Source organism: Letharia columbiana (assembly GCF_014066305.1).
Source record: "Letharia columbiana isolate WasteWater2 chromosome Unknown Sc0000026_s0, whole genome shotgun sequence".
NCBI classification, from domain to species: domain Eukaryota; kingdom Fungi; phylum Ascomycota; class Lecanoromycetes; order Lecanorales; family Parmeliaceae; genus Letharia; species Letharia columbiana.
Window position 1 is genome coordinate 73294 of NW_023501068.1, and position 16936 is coordinate 90229.

Here is a 16936-nt window from a genome sequence, read left to right on the forward strand (position 1 = left end):
TCACCAAGCAGAATAAATTTGTGTAAATACGCTTGCAGTTCAAATAGCCACGTTGTGATAAAGGAAGGCAATACAACTTTCATCTTGTTAGCAAGCATCCGAATTGCAAACTCCCTTTGCATTGTCACTTGGGTTGGTCAGAGGTATTGCTGCCTTCTGTTGGCAATCATGGCGCGCTTGTTCACAGTCAAGGACAAGCATCATAGGTACTCATCACCGGCACCATGCCAAGATGCCCCTGGTATCTATCATCTCCATTCACCAGCTCATGTTTTTAATAATTTCAGGATACAGCCGGAATTTCGTTCTTCTCATTACGCTAGGCCTTCCACTCCGATGTATCAATGCCGCAGCCGTGGCATTGCAGGGGGGATGTATAGAGTCTTCCACAAGAAGTGAATATGATTGCGGTGGCCAGCACTATAGATAACTGTTACCCAACAGTATCCCATCTTTGTGAATAATTGCGTCATTCTTGTCTAACAAAGTAGTGGTTTCAACGCAGCGTCTCTATATAAAGTCCTAGGTAACTTGACAAGGCTCTCTAAGTATAAGAACCGGAATAAGACATGCACGCATATGCCAGTCACCACAGATCCTCACGCCTCTACTCGAACCGAAATCAAACACAAAGCTTACAATTATTAGCATTGTGATCAGACTTCACGACATAATTCTCTGCCAATTCAGCCCAGCAGCTTCTCACATTTTGAAGAACACTACGCTTCTATTACACTACCAATGGCTGAAACATCAATGAATTGGGTTGGAGTTGACTGGGTGGCAGCATCTGATCGAGAGCTAGAACTTAGGAACGGCGAAGCCCGACAGCGATGGTGGAAAAACTAGTACCAACGCCCATGGCTCGTGATAAGTGTCCACATGCAAACCTTGGCGAATAAGCCGTACCTCGCTACACGACAGCCTCTCACGTGGTTTGCTGAAGTGAATGGCTCAGTTTCCAAGGTGAAGTGGCTCCGCCAATTGCCGCGGACTATAGAACCCCTGGGAGAGAGAATGTGTACTTTCTTTACCCAATACTACTTTCCAACCCATCTGTTTCTCACTGTGGAGGTATGCCTATTTGAGTTCCAATCGGATAGCCATGCATCCCCCTCAATATGGAAGCTGCTCGTACTCATCATCCTCTTCAAGCAGTAAACCCACCTTTTGTACGACAGTTGGCTATCGACGTGATCAAGTCTATCAGCACAGATGTCAACGACCGGAATAGCACAAATGGCTGTATCTCTCGAGGAAAATTCCTGAGCTTCGCGTGCCACATCATCCTGAAGTTACCTCCACATTCGAAGACACCGATGCAACTAATGAGAGACAGTTCAAGACGAGTGCAAAAGTGTATTCTTGAATCGAGCGCCTGCACACTGAATGATGGAATACGTATGGAAGCAGTCTCAAGTAGAGAGATTGGTAGCCCCTCTAAATGGGCTTGGTATGTAACATTTGTGGATCGCATGGCTTCTACAAGTAGCTGCTTTACCGGTCCAACGCCAAGTAATGCCTTTTCGAATCCTAAGAGAGCCTGAGCGCCGTATGTGCAGCCAATTTTCGTCTATAAGAAGTGGTGGTTGGCTCCCATTCACCACTTGTATCGGCTTCACTCTAGAGATGTCATGTCGTTCAACTCCTGCTCCCGCCGTATTCTCTCCGATGGATCATCTCGAATCTCAATTCCCGGTCCTACTGATCTCGAGTTCCGTCCGCTGGGGAATATCTAATGCAATTGGTCGTCAGCACAAGTCGGGCAAGAAGCGAAGCAAACGGAAAGGCGCCAGAAACGTATCGGCAGCAGCTACCCAAGCTAGCAGTCTGCCATTCCAATACGTAGCTAAAGATCAAAGTACATACCTTCGTCCCCGACCACCCTAGTCTGAAAGCAGCTTCATGAGCAAGTAGCTCCCCAAATCCCAGCATCAGCCCATTGACGAATGGTAGAAGTACATTGATCGCTGCGCCCCGTAACAGACCCCATACAGTCGGCGGCGAGTATAATATCATAGGAGAACTCGAGGAGGACGGTGGGGAGGGAGAGAGCTCATTCTGGGAGGAAGAGTAATTCTCGCTGTCAGAGGGGATCGTGGCAGAGGATGCAGTCAAGTCGGGCCGCTGTGGTTCTTGTGCCATGGCGAGAGTAGAGATGAGAACTTGAAGGATTCCGGCGCAGCAATTATCTCTTCAATGTCACCCGGCCATTGCTGGCTGTGCGATGTGAAGATGATGGCATTTGGGTACCTGTATAATACACTCGGCAAACCTTCTCGACTCAAACCCATCAAAAAAAGTCTTGGCATCAGGTATCAGTTGCACTCGACTCCGTGACCCTCATCACTGTGTGCAATCGACCTCACATAATCCTTGAAATATAACCTCGCACGGCCAACGACCTGCTTCTCACCTCCATTACACATCCTGTCCCCCGAAATCATATCAACATCATGGCGGAAGGACAACCCGATCACGACGCACTTATCTCGGAATTCGTGGGTTTGGCTGGTGTAACACCACAAGTGGTAATTCTCCCCATGGCTTCTTCCCATACTAGAGCTTCAAGCTGATATAGCTAAACGACAGGCTCAAGAATACCTCGCAAACAGCTCTTGGGAATTAGGATCCGCAGTCACTGAATACTTCAACCGCTCCGAGGGGACAGAGGAAGATGATCAAGCCCCAGAGGCTCCAGCAGTTACATCTTCAGCTCCACAACCTATACCAGCTTCTTCCAGCATGCCTCCACCCCCATCTGCAACGCAGCCACCGAAGAAAAAGTTCGCTACACTAGGAGACCTGAGTGGAGGCGGGGGGCCTAGCCACGCAGGCCACGGTCACGGCCATGATGACGAGGATGATGATGACGACTTTGAGCCAAGCGACGACGATAACCCGGATCTCTACGCGGGAGGTGAGAAATCTGGTTTAGCGGTAGAGAACCCCGGTACAGCAGAGAAGCTCAGAAAGAAGATCATCAAGAAAGCACAGAAGTATGTCGTAACCCAAGCCGGAGTCGTCTACATATTATAACATTCTGCTAGGAATACTCCCAGACCAGGCGGAGATGACCCACGCGGCCCAAGCTCTCGCTTCACCGGTACGGCACACACCCTTGGCGGCGACGACGCCCCCAGCCAAACCATTGAAGACCCTAATGCATCTCGACCACAACACGCACCCCCAGTTGAGCGCCATCTCCACTTCTGGGCCGACGGGTTCTCAGTCGACGACGGTCCACTTTACCGCTCAGATGATCCAGCGAACGCCGCCATCCTCGCCCAAATCAAAACAGGCCGCGCCCCACTTGCAATACTAAACGTCGAGATGGCTCAAGAGGTAGATGTCAAGCTAGAACAGCACTCAGAGAAATATGTACAGCCAAAGAAGAAGTACGTTCCATTTGGTGGCGGCGGTCAGAGACTAGGTAGTCCAACACCTGGGATATCAAACAGGACAGCAGAACCAGCACCTGCGCCAGCACCAGCCGCCGCTCCAGCAGGTTCTGCTACGACACAAGCAGTAGTAGTTGACGTGAACGAGTCACAGCCTACCCTCTCATTGCAAATACGGTTAGGAGATGGTACGCGTCTCCCTGCACGCTTCAATACCACACACACCATCGGCGACGTATACTCTTTCATTACCGCTTCCAATCCGCAGAGTCGGACTCGCTCATGGGTGCTCATGACAACTTTCCCCAGCAAGGAGCTGAGCGACAAGAGCCAAGTACTTGGTGACCTGTCGGAGTTCAAGAGAGGTGGAGTTATGGTTCAAAAATGGTCATAGATTGTATGATAGCATTGCATAGCTGGAGTTTGAAAAGGGCGGCTCAGATGATAGACGAATGCTGTCGTGCCATGGTCAAAAGGAGAAACATCTGCACGGACACGAAGGCATACAAAGCCAGAACCAGTTTCCCAACATGGAGATAGACATGATAATGCAGGAACGATGATAACGCTCATGATATACAGTTGAAATGTGACAACGCCATTGCAATGCTTCAAAGAGCGCAGAACGCTGAAGATGATACCCATCAGACGGCTCCGTTGCTCCTCCCTCTCACAATGTCGATCAGCTGTTTCGTAATGCCCTCAAAAACCCCACAAAGTGAGCAACTCCTGTATCTATCAACCAGCAGCCCTTCTTCCCTGCTATCCTTATCGATCTCCAGGGCCCCTGATTTCGCCCTACCCTCTTCACCCTCACCCTCCCCTTCTTTCTCCTCGTCCCCCCCTTCCTCTTGCCCCTCCTTACTATTCTCAACAACCCCGTACTCCGGCCTCCTCCCCTTCCTCCACCAAAACGCCCCACTGCCTGTCCACCGGCACGCCCCCCAAAAACGGCACCTCAAAGCTCCCCGCCATAACCTCCCCACCCCCTTTCCCGAACAGATTCGCCCTCTCCCCACAACACTCGCACACATACCCGCTCATATTCTCCACAACCCCCAGAACCTCCACCCCCACCTTCCGACAAAAATTGACTTCCTTCCTCACATCACTGATCGCCACTGCTTGCGGTGTTGTCACGATGACCGCGCCCGCGAGTTGGCCGGGGAGGCATTTCGATTGCAGGGTTTCGGCGAGGGAGATGTGTTCGTCCGATGTGCCGGGCGGGGTATCAATTAGAAGGTAGTCGGTTGGTGGCCAGAGGACGTCGGTGAGGAATTGGCGGACCATGGCTGTTTTCTTGGGACCGCGCCAGACGATGGCGGAGGAGCGGGGGGGGAGGAGGAGGGCGAGCGATATGGCGTGTAGGGATCCTATCTTATTGCTCTCCTCTGTTTGCACGCCTGCGTTTTGGTGGTGGTGGTGGTGGTGGGCCATGGCCATTCGATTCGGCCTCATTCGTCGAGGGCGCAGAACCCGAGGCTCCGTTCTGGACTTGCGACAGGATAGGAGTGGGTATGGGAGGAAGAGTTTGCGAGGAGTGAACTTCGCACGGCAGCCAGCCACCTGGTGCCTGGGTTATCTTTGCACTTTCGAGACCCAGCAGGCGAGGTATAGAGGGGCCTGTCAGGTCGATGTCTAGGATGCCAACGGAGTGGCCGGCGAGGGAGAGAGAGAGGGCAAGTTGGGTCGTTATGGAGGATTTGCCGACGCCGCCTTTGCCAGAGAGGACCTATGGGGTTGTTAGTGATGACTGGTTGGGTAGGGAAGTGGGGTGGAAAGGGCGAGGCTTACGAGCACGATGTGCTTGACATTATCGAGGGACATTCCTCTTGGTTGATATGACTGGTGTATATGATGAACATGATTGGATTCAATACATGAAGGCTTGCACACTGATTCTGGAACGACCAAGCATCAAGCGCTACGTCAGATCAGTGCCGGGTAGCAAAGGTGAACTTGACTTGATTTCCCAGAAGTCGATTTTAGCATCATTAAAATTCTTTGATGTGTTGTACTTTATTCTTTAGCGTTGAAACAGCAGGGAAGATTTCATTGGTGACTACTTCGATTAAGGGGACTCCATAGTTACATTCACGAATCTTGTACCTACAATCCTAACCACCCATCGAATTGACTCTCAGTTGTCGGGCTCTTCGCACGCCCAGTATCCAGGTTTGCTTTCTTAGTCCTTACTTATCTTTCACTTCTATGCTTTACAGGGTCTCTGTACTCCTCTCGGGGACCCAGATCGCGGCTGATTTCGTCGAGTTCTATGAGCCTTTCGCCCGATAGCTCTTTCATCCTCATTAGATGAGTTCTTTTCATGATAGAATGCCTGGTTGGGAAAGGCCTCCGTCCGGAAAGGCATTGTCTGTGTTGTTCAAATTTCGCGATCTATGAGTGCGATTCAACATCCTCGCACTTTCGTGCCTCTCGTACAAAGGACGGTATTCGTGGTCCGGCCTTGATCGGAACCCGAGGTCGTTGTTAGAGCTCTGACTGAAGGTCGGCTTTCTGATGGAACTATGGCTCATAAGGGTGGACCAGAAGGCAGCAGCTTGGTAGGGTATCAATCAAACTCTGAATTGCTGGACGAGTATTAAGGTCGGATTCTGGGCTGCGGCCAAAGCATTAGAGGGAGGTTAGCTGTGGCCCCATGGAAGCTTCCAGTTGATATTGTCGACTAGCGAGAGTGCTAGTATACTTGGAACGGTCTCTTCAGCGGCGAGAACAGGGGCGTAAGCAGAGGCTTCAGAAGCGAACGACGGACACGGACTAGAGTGCGATTGAACAGGATCACCAGAGGAAGGCTCTTTGTCTGGTCAGTGGAAGTGAAGGACGTCGCCATCTCTTATTCGGGGGAAATAAAGGAAATTGTGTCTAGTTTTTCATGGCCATTGAGTGAACATCGAACGTGTGTACGGACATCTCTTTGAGGTCCTTTCCCCCGGAACCACATCCGAGAAAAGGGCAACGTGTGTCTTCCATGAGCTTTCTGAGCCATTCATGGTTGCTCGTTACCTGTTGTGCGTAGCTCTTTGCACTATGTTCCCGAAGGCAGTCCAGGATGTGATACTTGGTTCCTCACGTGCTACTTGGACACATGGCCGTTCCTATTTCATCAGGTAGGAAGAATTGAGTCACTGGAGCAAGCATGCCTCAGCTGCGTGGAGTCCTCTGATTAATCCGTCTTAGTGGGCCAGAGTGTCGTAATAAATTTTTATATGCGAGCCTCTTACGATGGTATCTGAATCCTAGAAAAAGAGCCAAAGGACAATGTTTGTATAGGTTGAAGCGACTTACGTATTCCACAACTTTTGCCTTACAATGTTGATACGAGCCGATAAGTAGTCTGGAGTCTCTCACCAAAGCCCGCTGAACGAAGCCAGATCCCGAGCTTGCATAATTTGTGTGCTCTCCCTGATGCCTGCTATACATTGCTGTGGAGGCAGTTAGGCAGAGTCAAAAACGCCGACGTGCAGTGCAATACTGGGGCAACATGGAGCTTCAGTGTCGGAACAAAACCTGGAGTGCTTACACTGCTTGGAGCAGCATATCTCTAGATTAGTAGACCGTCATCGTACCTAAGCGAATTATGAAAGTCGAAATGTAAAGATCCACTAAATGCTCAAGATTATGCATAAAAAACCGCAGAAATCCAAGTTTGGCGCGAACATCTGCGAGCGCAAGGCCTGTAATTCTCAATCTTGACCTCACGCTTTGTTCTGAATACACGCAAGTGAACAGGACCGTATGAACCAGTCGATCTCGTCTGATAGAATAGTCCTGGAGAAGACCCATGGTCGAATACGAGCGTCGATGAGGCACCGAAGTCAGAGGACAAATTCCAATAATCATGATCTCGTATACTCTCTCAAGTCTCGCATAAGGCAACACTGCTGTTTTCTTCTTCTGGCTGACAAGTCGTTCTGGAGCAGCTCTAACGTCCCTCCGTTTCTGGGCTTCTGCCAGCTGTAGACGGGTTTCCGGATGACAGGGGGTCAGTTGTTCTTACCAGGCGGGTAAAACACGCGTTGGACACGGGCTAAATCGGGCGTCCTAGTACCCCATTGCGGAGCTCTACGGAACGTTTTCGAGACTAATCCGCTCGATACAAGATTTGTCTGGTTCTGGTCGATTCGTCGACTCAGTGTCCGGTCCAGAGGTGTTACGCTAGTTGGCATACGTTAGAAGATCTCCTGCAACACGCGGAGGCTTTCAGGTCGTTGAATGAGAACGAGTATCAACCATTTCTCATAGAATCAGGAAGGAGAGAGCTTGCATTTCCATTGGCTCCGAGAAGTGTGCGGGTGCGGCTAAGGACTACCGCTCCAAAAAGCTCACGGACCGTCCGATATACTGGCAGCCACGAAAGATACATCCGACTTCGTGGCTACGAACGAATGAGAAGGTCTGGTGGGACAAGAGAAGTTCCGAGATCTGCTAGATGAAACGCCCTTAAGGTCGTCCTGCTCTAGTCGATTTGTGAGTTTGGTCAATTCATGAGTGAACTGTAGTCGAGTCATGAGTCGTCTAGGGAAAGTACCATAAAACGTCGGTATACAAACTGACCGCCCATTCAGGAACTGCCGGACCGATGATTAATGAACTTTTGCTGCTCTTGTTACTTGCAGGAGGCTTGCAGTAGCGAGGCCTTAATGCGCGTTGCCGCCGCTCTCGACATCCAGGATGTACAATCCGTTGCCAATCGAAGGGATTCTCGGCGTTGCTGCATTAAGGCAGGCCGAAGAACAGATTTCCAAGGCAGTGTTAGGCAGGCAGGGCAGCAGTAGAATTTCGAGTTTCCACAAGCTCTTGATGTGAGAATTGGAGGGAAGACTCTTTCATTAGGTAGAGCTCCCTTGAGGGTCCCCTAAGATCGACCCCTAGTAGCGGATCAGGCTTAGTGTGAAGTAATGGAGTAACACAAAATCAACGACAGACCGTCTCCCAAGATTCACTGGGCCTAGAACTCGAATACATTCCAGGATTCATCGTGCATCAGTGCCGCATGCTAGCAGGTAGAACCAGGTCTTCGGGTACGGTATTGCAGCAACATCAATAACAACGCAATCGTTCAAGGGAGAGCTACGAATACCGAGCCCCATGGCTTTGTACTGGTGAACCATGCAGAGAAGCAAGACTTATACGCACGAAGTGCATTGTCCTAGAGCATGATGCCTTTCGGTTACATGACTTGACTGTCCGCCGCCGCCATGCATTGTCCATCTGCTCGGCTGGTAACCGCTCCCTTATCTATGGTGATGTGTACTCCCGTAATCATCTACCAGCCCTTGCTCTGTCGGATTCGACCTCTCTCCTAATCTGTGCAGCCCTCTTGCGCCTTGCTGCCTCTTCTCTGCAAGGACCTAAGGATTTCCATCCGTCAATATTCGTTCGACAATCACGTGAGGCCACAAGATGAGAGTCCTAAGGCTGGGTCACGTACTGCAATTCTCGTATGCAGTCCTGCTATTTATGTGTTCAGTGCGGATCCCTAGTATACCGGACGATTCATTCATTGACTAACTCATGGCGCGTCATGGCACACCCTCTGCGCCCAGACAGGTAGACGCTGCACTCATATGTGTAGTATTCACGGGTATGCCCGCACCGGTATGTTATCCGCATCCAGTCACACATCGTGATTTAGCAAGTTCGTTGGAATTAAGCGATGTTGCAGGTCAAAGCTCGAAAAATGCTAGGTCTAATTTTGGTCTCGCAAGGCTGCAGCAGAAGACGCGTCGTCGAAGCCAGGAAAAAGTGGGGAGTGCTTTTTGAATATTTGCAGTCGTTCGGGACGTGGGGATAGCAACTCGGAAGACGTCATTCCTAGCTTAGGCGGTCGGGGCGTGGCAGTCCCGGATTGGCCATTCACAGTCAATCTTTGCCCGTGTCATGCACAACATTCGGCGAATTTCTTCCATTGAGAGTACCATTCAGATATTATTCTTCTAGCCTATTTCCCAATATGAGAGGTTCAAAACGGGGCCACAGACGATTGATAGAATGCATGGACGGCGTCCAATGAGAAGGCACGGCCTGAGCGAGCCAATCATGAAGAACCGGGACTTTACTTGAATCGAGCTCCACCCACACCTATTGATATCCGCCAAGCCTAATCGAGACAACAAAACAGGTATGTCGAAGCATACGGTTACGAGAGCTGAAGGCAGCACGAGTAGATGTCTGAACCCTTGATTTTGTTCGAGCTTCGGGATTGGGGGTCCTAAAATGGCTAGCTTGTAAAATGTTTGCCGCCACCACGGCTGACGACATTCACTCTCTTTAGTGCAGACTGCAGACCTTCTGCTATCATGAAGGCATCCCATAACATACCAGATCAAAAATGAAGACTCGCTGGGACCGGGTTCTTCGTCAGGTCATGATCTTGTGCCCTTCTTGTTCGACAAAGGAATACCCGCGGGGATCAGCTTATGCTACCAGGCTTGTTGCTAGCGCTTCCCGTTCAACATATCCAGGCTCGGTGGGACTGGATCCCTGGTCAGGATGTTGTTTCAAGTCGTACTTGTTCGACGAATGACGAGAGTTGGATAACGAAATCCCAATTGGTCGTGGTTCCCCCTCTGGTTCGCTGCACGTTTCATCGTCCAGGACAGCGTTGGTTCCAATGGAATTTCAAACCTGATCCCAACGAGTTTCTTGATATCGCTTATCGAGCCAAGTGATTGGCTGTCTTTTGGGGGTGTTCCAGATCAATCAATGAAAACATGGCGTGAGAAAGTCACGTGACTTCCAGATGCTCCACACTATCTGCAGCGGACCACACCTCTCAAAATCAGGAACGTGAGTCCATCATCCAGATCCTTGCCATCTGAAACCCCCAAATTTCAGCCACAGAAAAAATGTCTGCAAAGCCAAATGCCGCCCCCATCCGCGTTGGGCAGCAACACGCATAGGTGCATAAATCCGAACATGTCCACGAAACAACGTAGACCCGAGCGCGCAAAGTTATTCAGCATCGAAGGAACGAGACAGCTATACAACGCATCAAGATTGCCATCAGATATGAGTTGTACCGATCAAGCCCCCATTGGAAAGCAGTCCCAGCCTTGATGCTCCCTGATGCCCAAGATTCCCGTTCAGGAACAACAGCTTTATTTTCAGGTACCGGCCTTGGCACCGCTGCACGACCAGCACATGGCCCTTGCAGGGCATTGACATGCCAGAATGTCTCACAATCTGCAACTGGTCGCCACTGTAAAGCTGCTGCGATTTTTCTGGGGACCTCTCAGGTTATACCACATATATTGTGATCTGAAATAGGTCCCCCGAGACTCTTCATCGCCAATCTTTGGGGACCTCTGAGATCATACCACTCGGCAAGGCCAATTGAATTTCCCGTATATAATCAACCCGGTCCTCCACCCGTTCTCTCCACAGTGCTACCTGCTGCTTCGTACCACAAAATGAACAAGGCAAACAAAACATTCTCGTACACTCCCCTCCACGATCGACCAGCCACTCCGCCGGAGTCATCTCCTAACGTCACTAGAGATGAACACCCCCTGCACCTTCTGAAAGCCAATCATGCAGCGGAATCCGATGAAAACGCCACTTGCCGCCGTTTCCCCGCGAATCCCCCATCGACGCCGAATCTACCGCCGGAAGAGCGCTTACCGGGCCATTCGCCAAAGCGAATGTCTGTTAGCCCAACGCCCCCCTCTACACCTCCCCGTTCGGCCCAAAACGGCCAATCAAGAACCTCGTTTATATTCTCAAAGACGCTGATGACCTCCAAGAAGCTCTCATCGTCAGTGCACGGTAAGCGGTATCCATCTGAAGCTAGAGAATGACGGTGAGGTGCTGAATCTACCTAAGGGACGCTGACGCAGCCGATTGTATACGAGCTGTCGGACGATGACTAGGAGTTGCCGGCAGCAATTGATGAAGTGTATCGAGAAGACGGACTCAATTTCCCCGACGGCAACGTAACCTTCTCCTGCTGGTGCGTGATTTGCTGTGCATTGTCCTGTCGCTCCATACTGTTCTGTTGGGCTGAAAATTTCGATAAAAGTCGTTTTGGTTGGGACCAATGCTATGTGAGGCTCTTTCCTCGCGGTGTATGGATGGTATAGAATAGATTTCTTTGGTGATGTCTTGATAAGAGAGCACAGTTCGCTGTCGCTTCGTATACGATGTTGGGCATCGATATGTGCGCACCCAACCGTTTCCACAGTTTCGTATGCTATCGTCCCATTCAGTAACGAACACTTCATCATTGTCGTCTTCAAAGAGAGCTATGTCCGAGCTGAAGGCCCGTGCCGGCCGCCAGTCCGGAGAGTGTCCACGTCCATGGGGGTTGGGCATCAGTCCATCGTTTTCGTCTATCTGGCGGCAATGCCATCATGGTGTATATAATCCGCCTATCCTGGGAACGATTCCACCATCTCATCACTTTTGCATCACCGACATCTTCCTCTCCTCTGCCAGATTTCCCGAAGCTCAACAAATCCTCGCGATTCTCATTTCCGACTGCACATTCTAATTTGATACACTATGTCCTGGTGGAACGATCGTCCTGAAGCACCACCTCCACCACCTCCACCTCCACCTAGCCCGGCTAATTGCGAGAAACGAGCTTGCTACTATTCGATCACTCCTCCTGGCAAGTGCAAATGGCACCTCTGCGCGGATCACGTGGCCGACACACCGAGCCAGTGATACTGCTGGTGCCCAAGGCAGATCCTACGCAAAGACCCTCCAGATCTGCCGATATCCCGTCACAATCACCGAAAAGCCAGCGGTGCATCAATTGCTCACGATCAAGAGCAAAGAGTCTTGTAATGACGGTGAAGATTATTTTGTGTGAGGGACGTGAGCGGGTTTGGGGAAAGGAGATAAAGTGGTCAAAGTTCTTGGTAGGTGAAAGCTATTCGTGGAGGCCGGAACCCTTGCTTATATCCCGCAGGACGTAGTGTTTTCTGGCCGGCCAACCTCGCTTGGCTTTCCTAACAAATACCTTGGCTTCCCGAGAGGGTGGGGTAGAAAGATTGTCTGAAAGATGTTTTGAAATAGAGAAGGATGGCGACTGTGCTGGGCAATAATGAGTAATGGCAGGTAGAAGCGGCAGAAAATGAATCACGGTCGCTGCACGATATTCAGCCATGTCGATGACATGGTGAACCCTGGAAAGAATCATGATTGTGTGAAAGCTCTGTACAAGAATTGACCACCTTCCTAACCATTCCAAAATCAGCCGTGCTTAACCCTTCCAGTTCTTGAATTCGCCCTTCCAGCTCTCCTCACCCACTCCCTTTCCCTTGCTCTTGCCATCTCCCATACCCACAAAAGCCAACACAGTGCTACTCACCACCGATAACGCCACCACAATCCACCCCGTAACCTGCACCTGCCTGTTACCAAGTTCCCTCCCCGTATCCCAAAGCAAATGCCTCAGCCCATTCCAACAATGAAACGTAAACGGCCACGATATCCCAAACTTCATCACCCCCTTCGTCACAGCGCCGAAGCTGCCAAACCATTCCGCCATCGCGGCCGACTCTATATGCCATCCCAGCAGCGGAGAGACTAAGTATGCAGCACCGAAGATGTAGAGACCTCCGGACAGGACACAGCCGGTTACGCGGTTGAGGGCGGATGCATACCAGGTGATTTGGGGTTGGTAGACTGTCAAGTGGGGGAGATAGGGCGGTTCAAGCGTTGAGCGGCGAGGATGGCGTAGGCATCGGAGGGTTTTGCTGGCTGTGTTTGTGCGTGGGGTTCTGTGGCGGAGGGTTGAAAGGCGGCGTGCCTTAACAATATGTTAGCTGCATCGAAGGTGGTGTGCCGATAGAGAAAGGGCGCAAAAAGTGTCCAAGAGTTACAGAAGGGAACGACGTTTCTTGGGACGTACCGGACTTGAGGTTGCAATCTACTTCCTGCAATCGCTACTGAGGGCGTGAATCTAGAGAGGGTGGGTTGCTTGGCAAGGACTGGGTCTTTGTTAGCCATTGGCTGCTTCCTACAATGGTACACTCAAAGAGCCTTGATTGACTTACGCCGCCGGGCAGAATGCTGAGAGATTCTTTGAGCCAACATGATGTCTGCCTTTCCAACAGACTGGTTGTGGTGGGCTTGGTGAGGATGCTATTCACGAGAACGACGCCAAGGAATGCGGGCGGGAGCCTCGGCAGAACGGGCCAATCACGGCCCTTGATATCAAACCTATAAAATGTCCCACTTCAAATGCTGTTCTTTCTTTTCTTTTCCTTTCTTCCAGTAGGAACCTCAGCATCCAATGCCTGCTTGTATGACTGTCGTGGGATGATGTACAGGCAGTCCATATATCGGCATTCTGTCGGTGTTCTATGAGGTGTCGAGAGGAAATTGCCTGTCGTTAATCGCGCATGTTGATCGATTTCTCCACGATTTCAGGCGTTTCATATCAGGGCTACAAAGAGACTACGAGGCTTATTGAGGATGATCGAGCATTGTCATGATGTGTGTGCACACTCGGGATTGCAGTATTGTTAGACTCCAAGGCGTGTAGAGCAGAAGGGAAAAGGTTTCATGAACTCAAGTCTTCGGCATATGAAAGGGATGCTGAGAGCATGGAAAGAAACAGGCTTGATAGAGTTGTGTAAATCTTCGTCGTCAGTGACCATAGAGGGCCAGGAATGTTGATGCCAAGCCTTTCGCTTTCATCTAAACGAATAACCTCCAATGCTCCTTCCATCCGCTATCAACCAGTACAATGCCACCCTTTAATATACAGCCACGGACGCTACAATCATCTGGCTCGTTTCTACGAGCTGGATTCGCAACATCAAAGTCCCGGTATCGAGCGTTACCGCCTGGCCCTCGAGGCAGCGTCCGACGTCCGCCAAAACCAATACCAAGACAGCCCCAGAGCTCAAGGCTTCCCCAGCAAGAACGCGGGCAGCGACAACAGGAAGCTCTTGAAAGCCAAGAGAGCTCGCCGGAAGCTCAAAAACCAAAGCAGTCGTCTGTCGACACAGTGTCCAATGCACTACGAGATCAAGACTCCCAAGCAAACAACCTCCTCTCTCCAGTCCACATATCCGAAGACCCAGATGGCGTACTCAACGAGAGGCATCCGGCTACGAGTATATTATCAAATTCGGCCATAGTGGTGACGAGGCAGCTGGAGCTCATGAACGTTATGCTTGGATTTGAGCAGGCCAATAAATATGTCATTATGGATCCAAAGGGAGGTCACATTGGCTATATGGCGGAGAGAGAACTGGGTATGGGAAACATGATGGCTAGGCAGATGTTCTCAACGCATAGGAGTTTCACGACGCATGTGTTTGACAGGCACGGGAAGGAGGTCTTGAGGGTATGTCAGCGAGACCTGGGAAGAAGAATGTGATAGCTAACGAAGTGCTAGTTTCACAGGCCGTTTTCGTGGATATCGAGTCGAATTGGCATCTACGATCCTGTAGAAGAGTCGAATAGCTCGCCGTCATCCTCAACAACGATAGCAAACATTGACCGGGGCTCTCTTACTACAGAGGTCAACCCCGACACAGCGCAGATCTCGCGGCTGGCTTTAGAAGACATGCGTATCATAGGAGAAGCGCAGCAACAGTGGGCGCCACTTCGGCGAAAGTACAATCTGTTCGTTCACCGCCAAACCCAAGACTCTGGTGCCACATCTGGCGCTCCTCAGTATCCACCAGCAAATCAGCCACTCTCAAACTCACAGCAATTGGACTTGACACCGTACAACAACAAAGGCAAATTGGATAAGTTCGCCTACGTCGATGAGCGGTTCCTCTCGTGGGATTTCTCTCTCCTTTCAAACGAGGGCGGTCTCATCGGCTCCGTGAACCGCAACTTCGCCGGCTTTGGCCGTGAAATCTTTACCGATACGGGAGTCTACGCTTTACGAATGGACTCTGTGGGATTAACACAGGAACCGACGCACCTTATCTCACAAACTGGCCAGCAGTCGGTGGGGTTCCAAAACCCAAATGATTCTGGAATGTCGCTCGACCAGCGGGCCGTCATGCTTGCAACCGCTGTGAGTGTCGACTTTGACTATTTCAGCCGGAAAAGCGGGCCTGGAGGTATGGGCTTCATGCCTCTCTGGTTCCCAGGCATGGGTGGTGGTGGAGCTGCTGCGGAAGGTGCCGAAGCGGAAGCAGGTGCAATAGAAGGAAGCGGCGATGGTGCAGGCGGTATCGCCAAAGGAGATTCTGGTGATTGGACCGAGGGCGCTGTAACAGGTGCTGGTACCATGGCCGGGTATGAAGCTATGCAGAGAGGCACGGTTAGAGGTGGGGGTGATGCTTCCCCGCAAGCCGGCCAACAGGATCCCAATCAACCCGGGTATGGCCAGGATCAACAGCAACAACCGGGCCAAGTCGGACAGGATGAGGATGTTTGGGGAAACAATGATGACCCTTGGGGCGGTCGCGGTGGAGGTGGAGGAGACGGCGGAGGAGATGGTGGTGATGGAGGCGGAGATTTGGGAGACTTTGACTGGTTCTGAAGAGAAGCATCCAAGGGTGAGATCTTGCTACATTTAGCGACGGCGTTGGGGAAGCTCGGTTATACCACCCTGCTTTACAAAGGCACTCGGAAGATTTCGGTATGACGATGTACGAATAATTAATATTTCGGTTTCTCTCCTCCTGTTATTTCAACGTACTGCTGTAGATTCAGAACCGTAAAACTGGGCAAGGAAAAGCTGAGGCTCTCCTCGTCCATTCAACTTCCACCTTTAAACATCTTCCAACTACTCCCACACTACCCCTACACCTTCGCACCCTGGCCCCTCCCCTCGCCTTCCTCCTACCCTGAACCCGACCAGCATGGCATCCTCAATAGCATCCCGCCGCCTCTTCCACGAATACAAGCTCCTCACCTCCTCCCCACCGGACGGCATCACCGCCGGCCCTGTCTCCGAAGACGACATCTTCCTCTGGGAAGCACTAATCCAAGGACCTGACGGCACGCCCTTCGAAGGCGGCATTTTCCCCGCCGAGTTGAAGTTCCCCAAGGATTATCCGCTGAATCCACCCACGATGCGCTTCCTGGGGGAAGTGTGGCACCCGAACGGTACACATTCCATGCCGCCGCGCCATCTACCACGTTCAGACAATACAGGACCGTGCTCTCAGAAACCCTTTTGAAATCAAAAACGTTACTGTATATGGGCACTAGAGAACAACGGCTAACGTGTTGCCTGCACGCGCAGTTTACCCCTCCGGCCTCGTCTGCATCTCCATCCTGCACGCCCCGGGCGACGACCCGCACCACTACGAAAAGGCCTCCGAGAGGTGGAGTCCGATACAGAGTGTGGAGAAGATATTGATCAGTGTGATGAGCATGCTGGCGGAGCCGAATGATGAGAGTCCGGCGAATATCGAGGCGGCGAAGATGTGGCGGGAGAGGAGGAGTGAGTTCGAGAAGACGGTGAGGGAGGGGGTGAGGAGGAGTTTGGGGATGTAGGTGAGGGTGTGAGGTGGGGAAAGGGGGGGGGGGTGTGAAGGGGTTGATGGGCAGGATGGGTTGGGGGGGATGAGGGGCTAGACGGAGAA

At 51.3% G+C, this 16936-nt stretch overlaps 10 protein-coding genes across 10 annotated transcripts; 5 read left to right on the top strand and 5 right to left on the bottom strand.

Annotated features, from left to right (window-relative positions):
• Nucleotides 1–1618: 1618 nt before the first annotated feature.
• Nucleotides 1619–2145, bottom strand: HO173_007744 (uncharacterized protein; the record flags this gene model as incomplete). The annotated part of the gene is made up of 2 exons (XM_037309644.1): nucleotides 1619–1735; nucleotides 1870–2145. 2 exons carry the CDS (start codon nucleotides 2143–2145, stop codon nucleotides 1619–1621), a joined length of 393 nt encoding a protein of 130 aa, XP_037163321.1.
• A 311-nt stretch (nucleotides 2146–2456) lies between these two features.
• Nucleotides 2457–3795, top strand: HO173_007745 (uncharacterized protein; the record flags this gene model as incomplete). The annotated part of the gene is made up of 3 exons (XM_037309645.1): nucleotides 2457–2531; nucleotides 2593–2999; nucleotides 3051–3795. The coding sequence occupies 3 exons, from the start codon at nucleotides 2457–2459 to the stop codon at nucleotides 3793–3795; spliced, it is 1227 nt and encodes a 408-aa protein (XP_037163322.1).
• Nucleotides 3796–4271: 476 nt separating this feature from the next.
• Nucleotides 4272–4691, bottom strand: HO173_007746 (uncharacterized protein; the record flags this gene model as incomplete). Its single annotated transcript, XM_037309646.1, has 1 exon — nucleotides 4272–4691. The coding sequence occupies one exon, from the start codon at nucleotides 4689–4691 to the stop codon at nucleotides 4272–4274; it is 420 nt and encodes a 139-aa protein (XP_037163323.1).
• An 88-nt stretch (nucleotides 4692–4779) lies between these two features.
• On the bottom strand, nucleotides 4780–5228 carry HO173_007747 (uncharacterized protein; the record flags this gene model as incomplete). Its single annotated transcript, XM_037309647.1, has 2 exons — nucleotides 4780–5133; nucleotides 5196–5228. 2 exons carry the CDS (start codon nucleotides 5226–5228, stop codon nucleotides 4780–4782), a joined length of 387 nt encoding a protein of 128 aa, XP_037163324.1.
• A 5606-nt stretch (nucleotides 5229–10834) lies between these two features.
• Nucleotides 10835–11293, top strand: HO173_007748 (uncharacterized protein; the record flags this gene model as incomplete). Its single annotated transcript, XM_037309648.1, has 2 exons — nucleotides 10835–11189; nucleotides 11247–11293. 2 exons carry the CDS (start codon nucleotides 10835–10837, stop codon nucleotides 11291–11293), a joined length of 402 nt encoding a protein of 133 aa, XP_037163325.1.
• Nucleotides 11294–11924: 631 nt separating this feature from the next.
• On the top strand, nucleotides 11925–12089 carry HO173_007749 (uncharacterized protein; the record flags this gene model as incomplete). The annotated part of the gene is made up of 1 exon (XM_037309649.1): nucleotides 11925–12089. The coding sequence occupies one exon, from the start codon at nucleotides 11925–11927 to the stop codon at nucleotides 12087–12089; it is 165 nt and encodes a 54-aa protein (XP_037163326.1).
• A 541-nt stretch (nucleotides 12090–12630) lies between these two features.
• HO173_007750 (uncharacterized protein) lies at nucleotides 12631–12918 on the bottom strand (the record flags this gene model as incomplete). Its single annotated transcript, XM_037309650.1, has 1 exon — nucleotides 12631–12918. One exon carries the CDS (start codon nucleotides 12916–12918, stop codon nucleotides 12631–12633), a length of 288 nt encoding a protein of 95 aa, XP_037163327.1.
• Nucleotides 12919–13058: 140 nt separating this feature from the next.
• On the bottom strand, nucleotides 13059–13466 carry HO173_007751 (uncharacterized protein; the record flags this gene model as incomplete). The annotated part of the gene is made up of 3 exons (XM_037309651.1): nucleotides 13059–13179; nucleotides 13282–13360; nucleotides 13427–13466. The coding sequence occupies 3 exons, from the start codon at nucleotides 13464–13466 to the stop codon at nucleotides 13059–13061; spliced, it is 240 nt and encodes a 79-aa protein (XP_037163328.1).
• A 655-nt stretch (nucleotides 13467–14121) lies between these two features.
• Nucleotides 14122–15885, top strand: HO173_007752 (uncharacterized protein; the record flags this gene model as incomplete). Its single annotated transcript, XM_037309652.1, has 2 exons — nucleotides 14122–14727; nucleotides 14779–15885. 2 exons carry the CDS (start codon nucleotides 14122–14124, stop codon nucleotides 15883–15885), a joined length of 1713 nt encoding a protein of 570 aa, XP_037163329.1.
• Nucleotides 15886–16207: 322 nt separating this feature from the next.
• Nucleotides 16208–16847, top strand: HO173_007753 (uncharacterized protein; the record flags this gene model as incomplete). Its single annotated transcript, XM_037309653.1, has 2 exons — nucleotides 16208–16454; nucleotides 16594–16847. 2 exons carry the CDS (start codon nucleotides 16208–16210, stop codon nucleotides 16845–16847), a joined length of 501 nt encoding a protein of 166 aa, XP_037163330.1.
• Nucleotides 16848–16936: the final 89 nt, after the last annotated feature.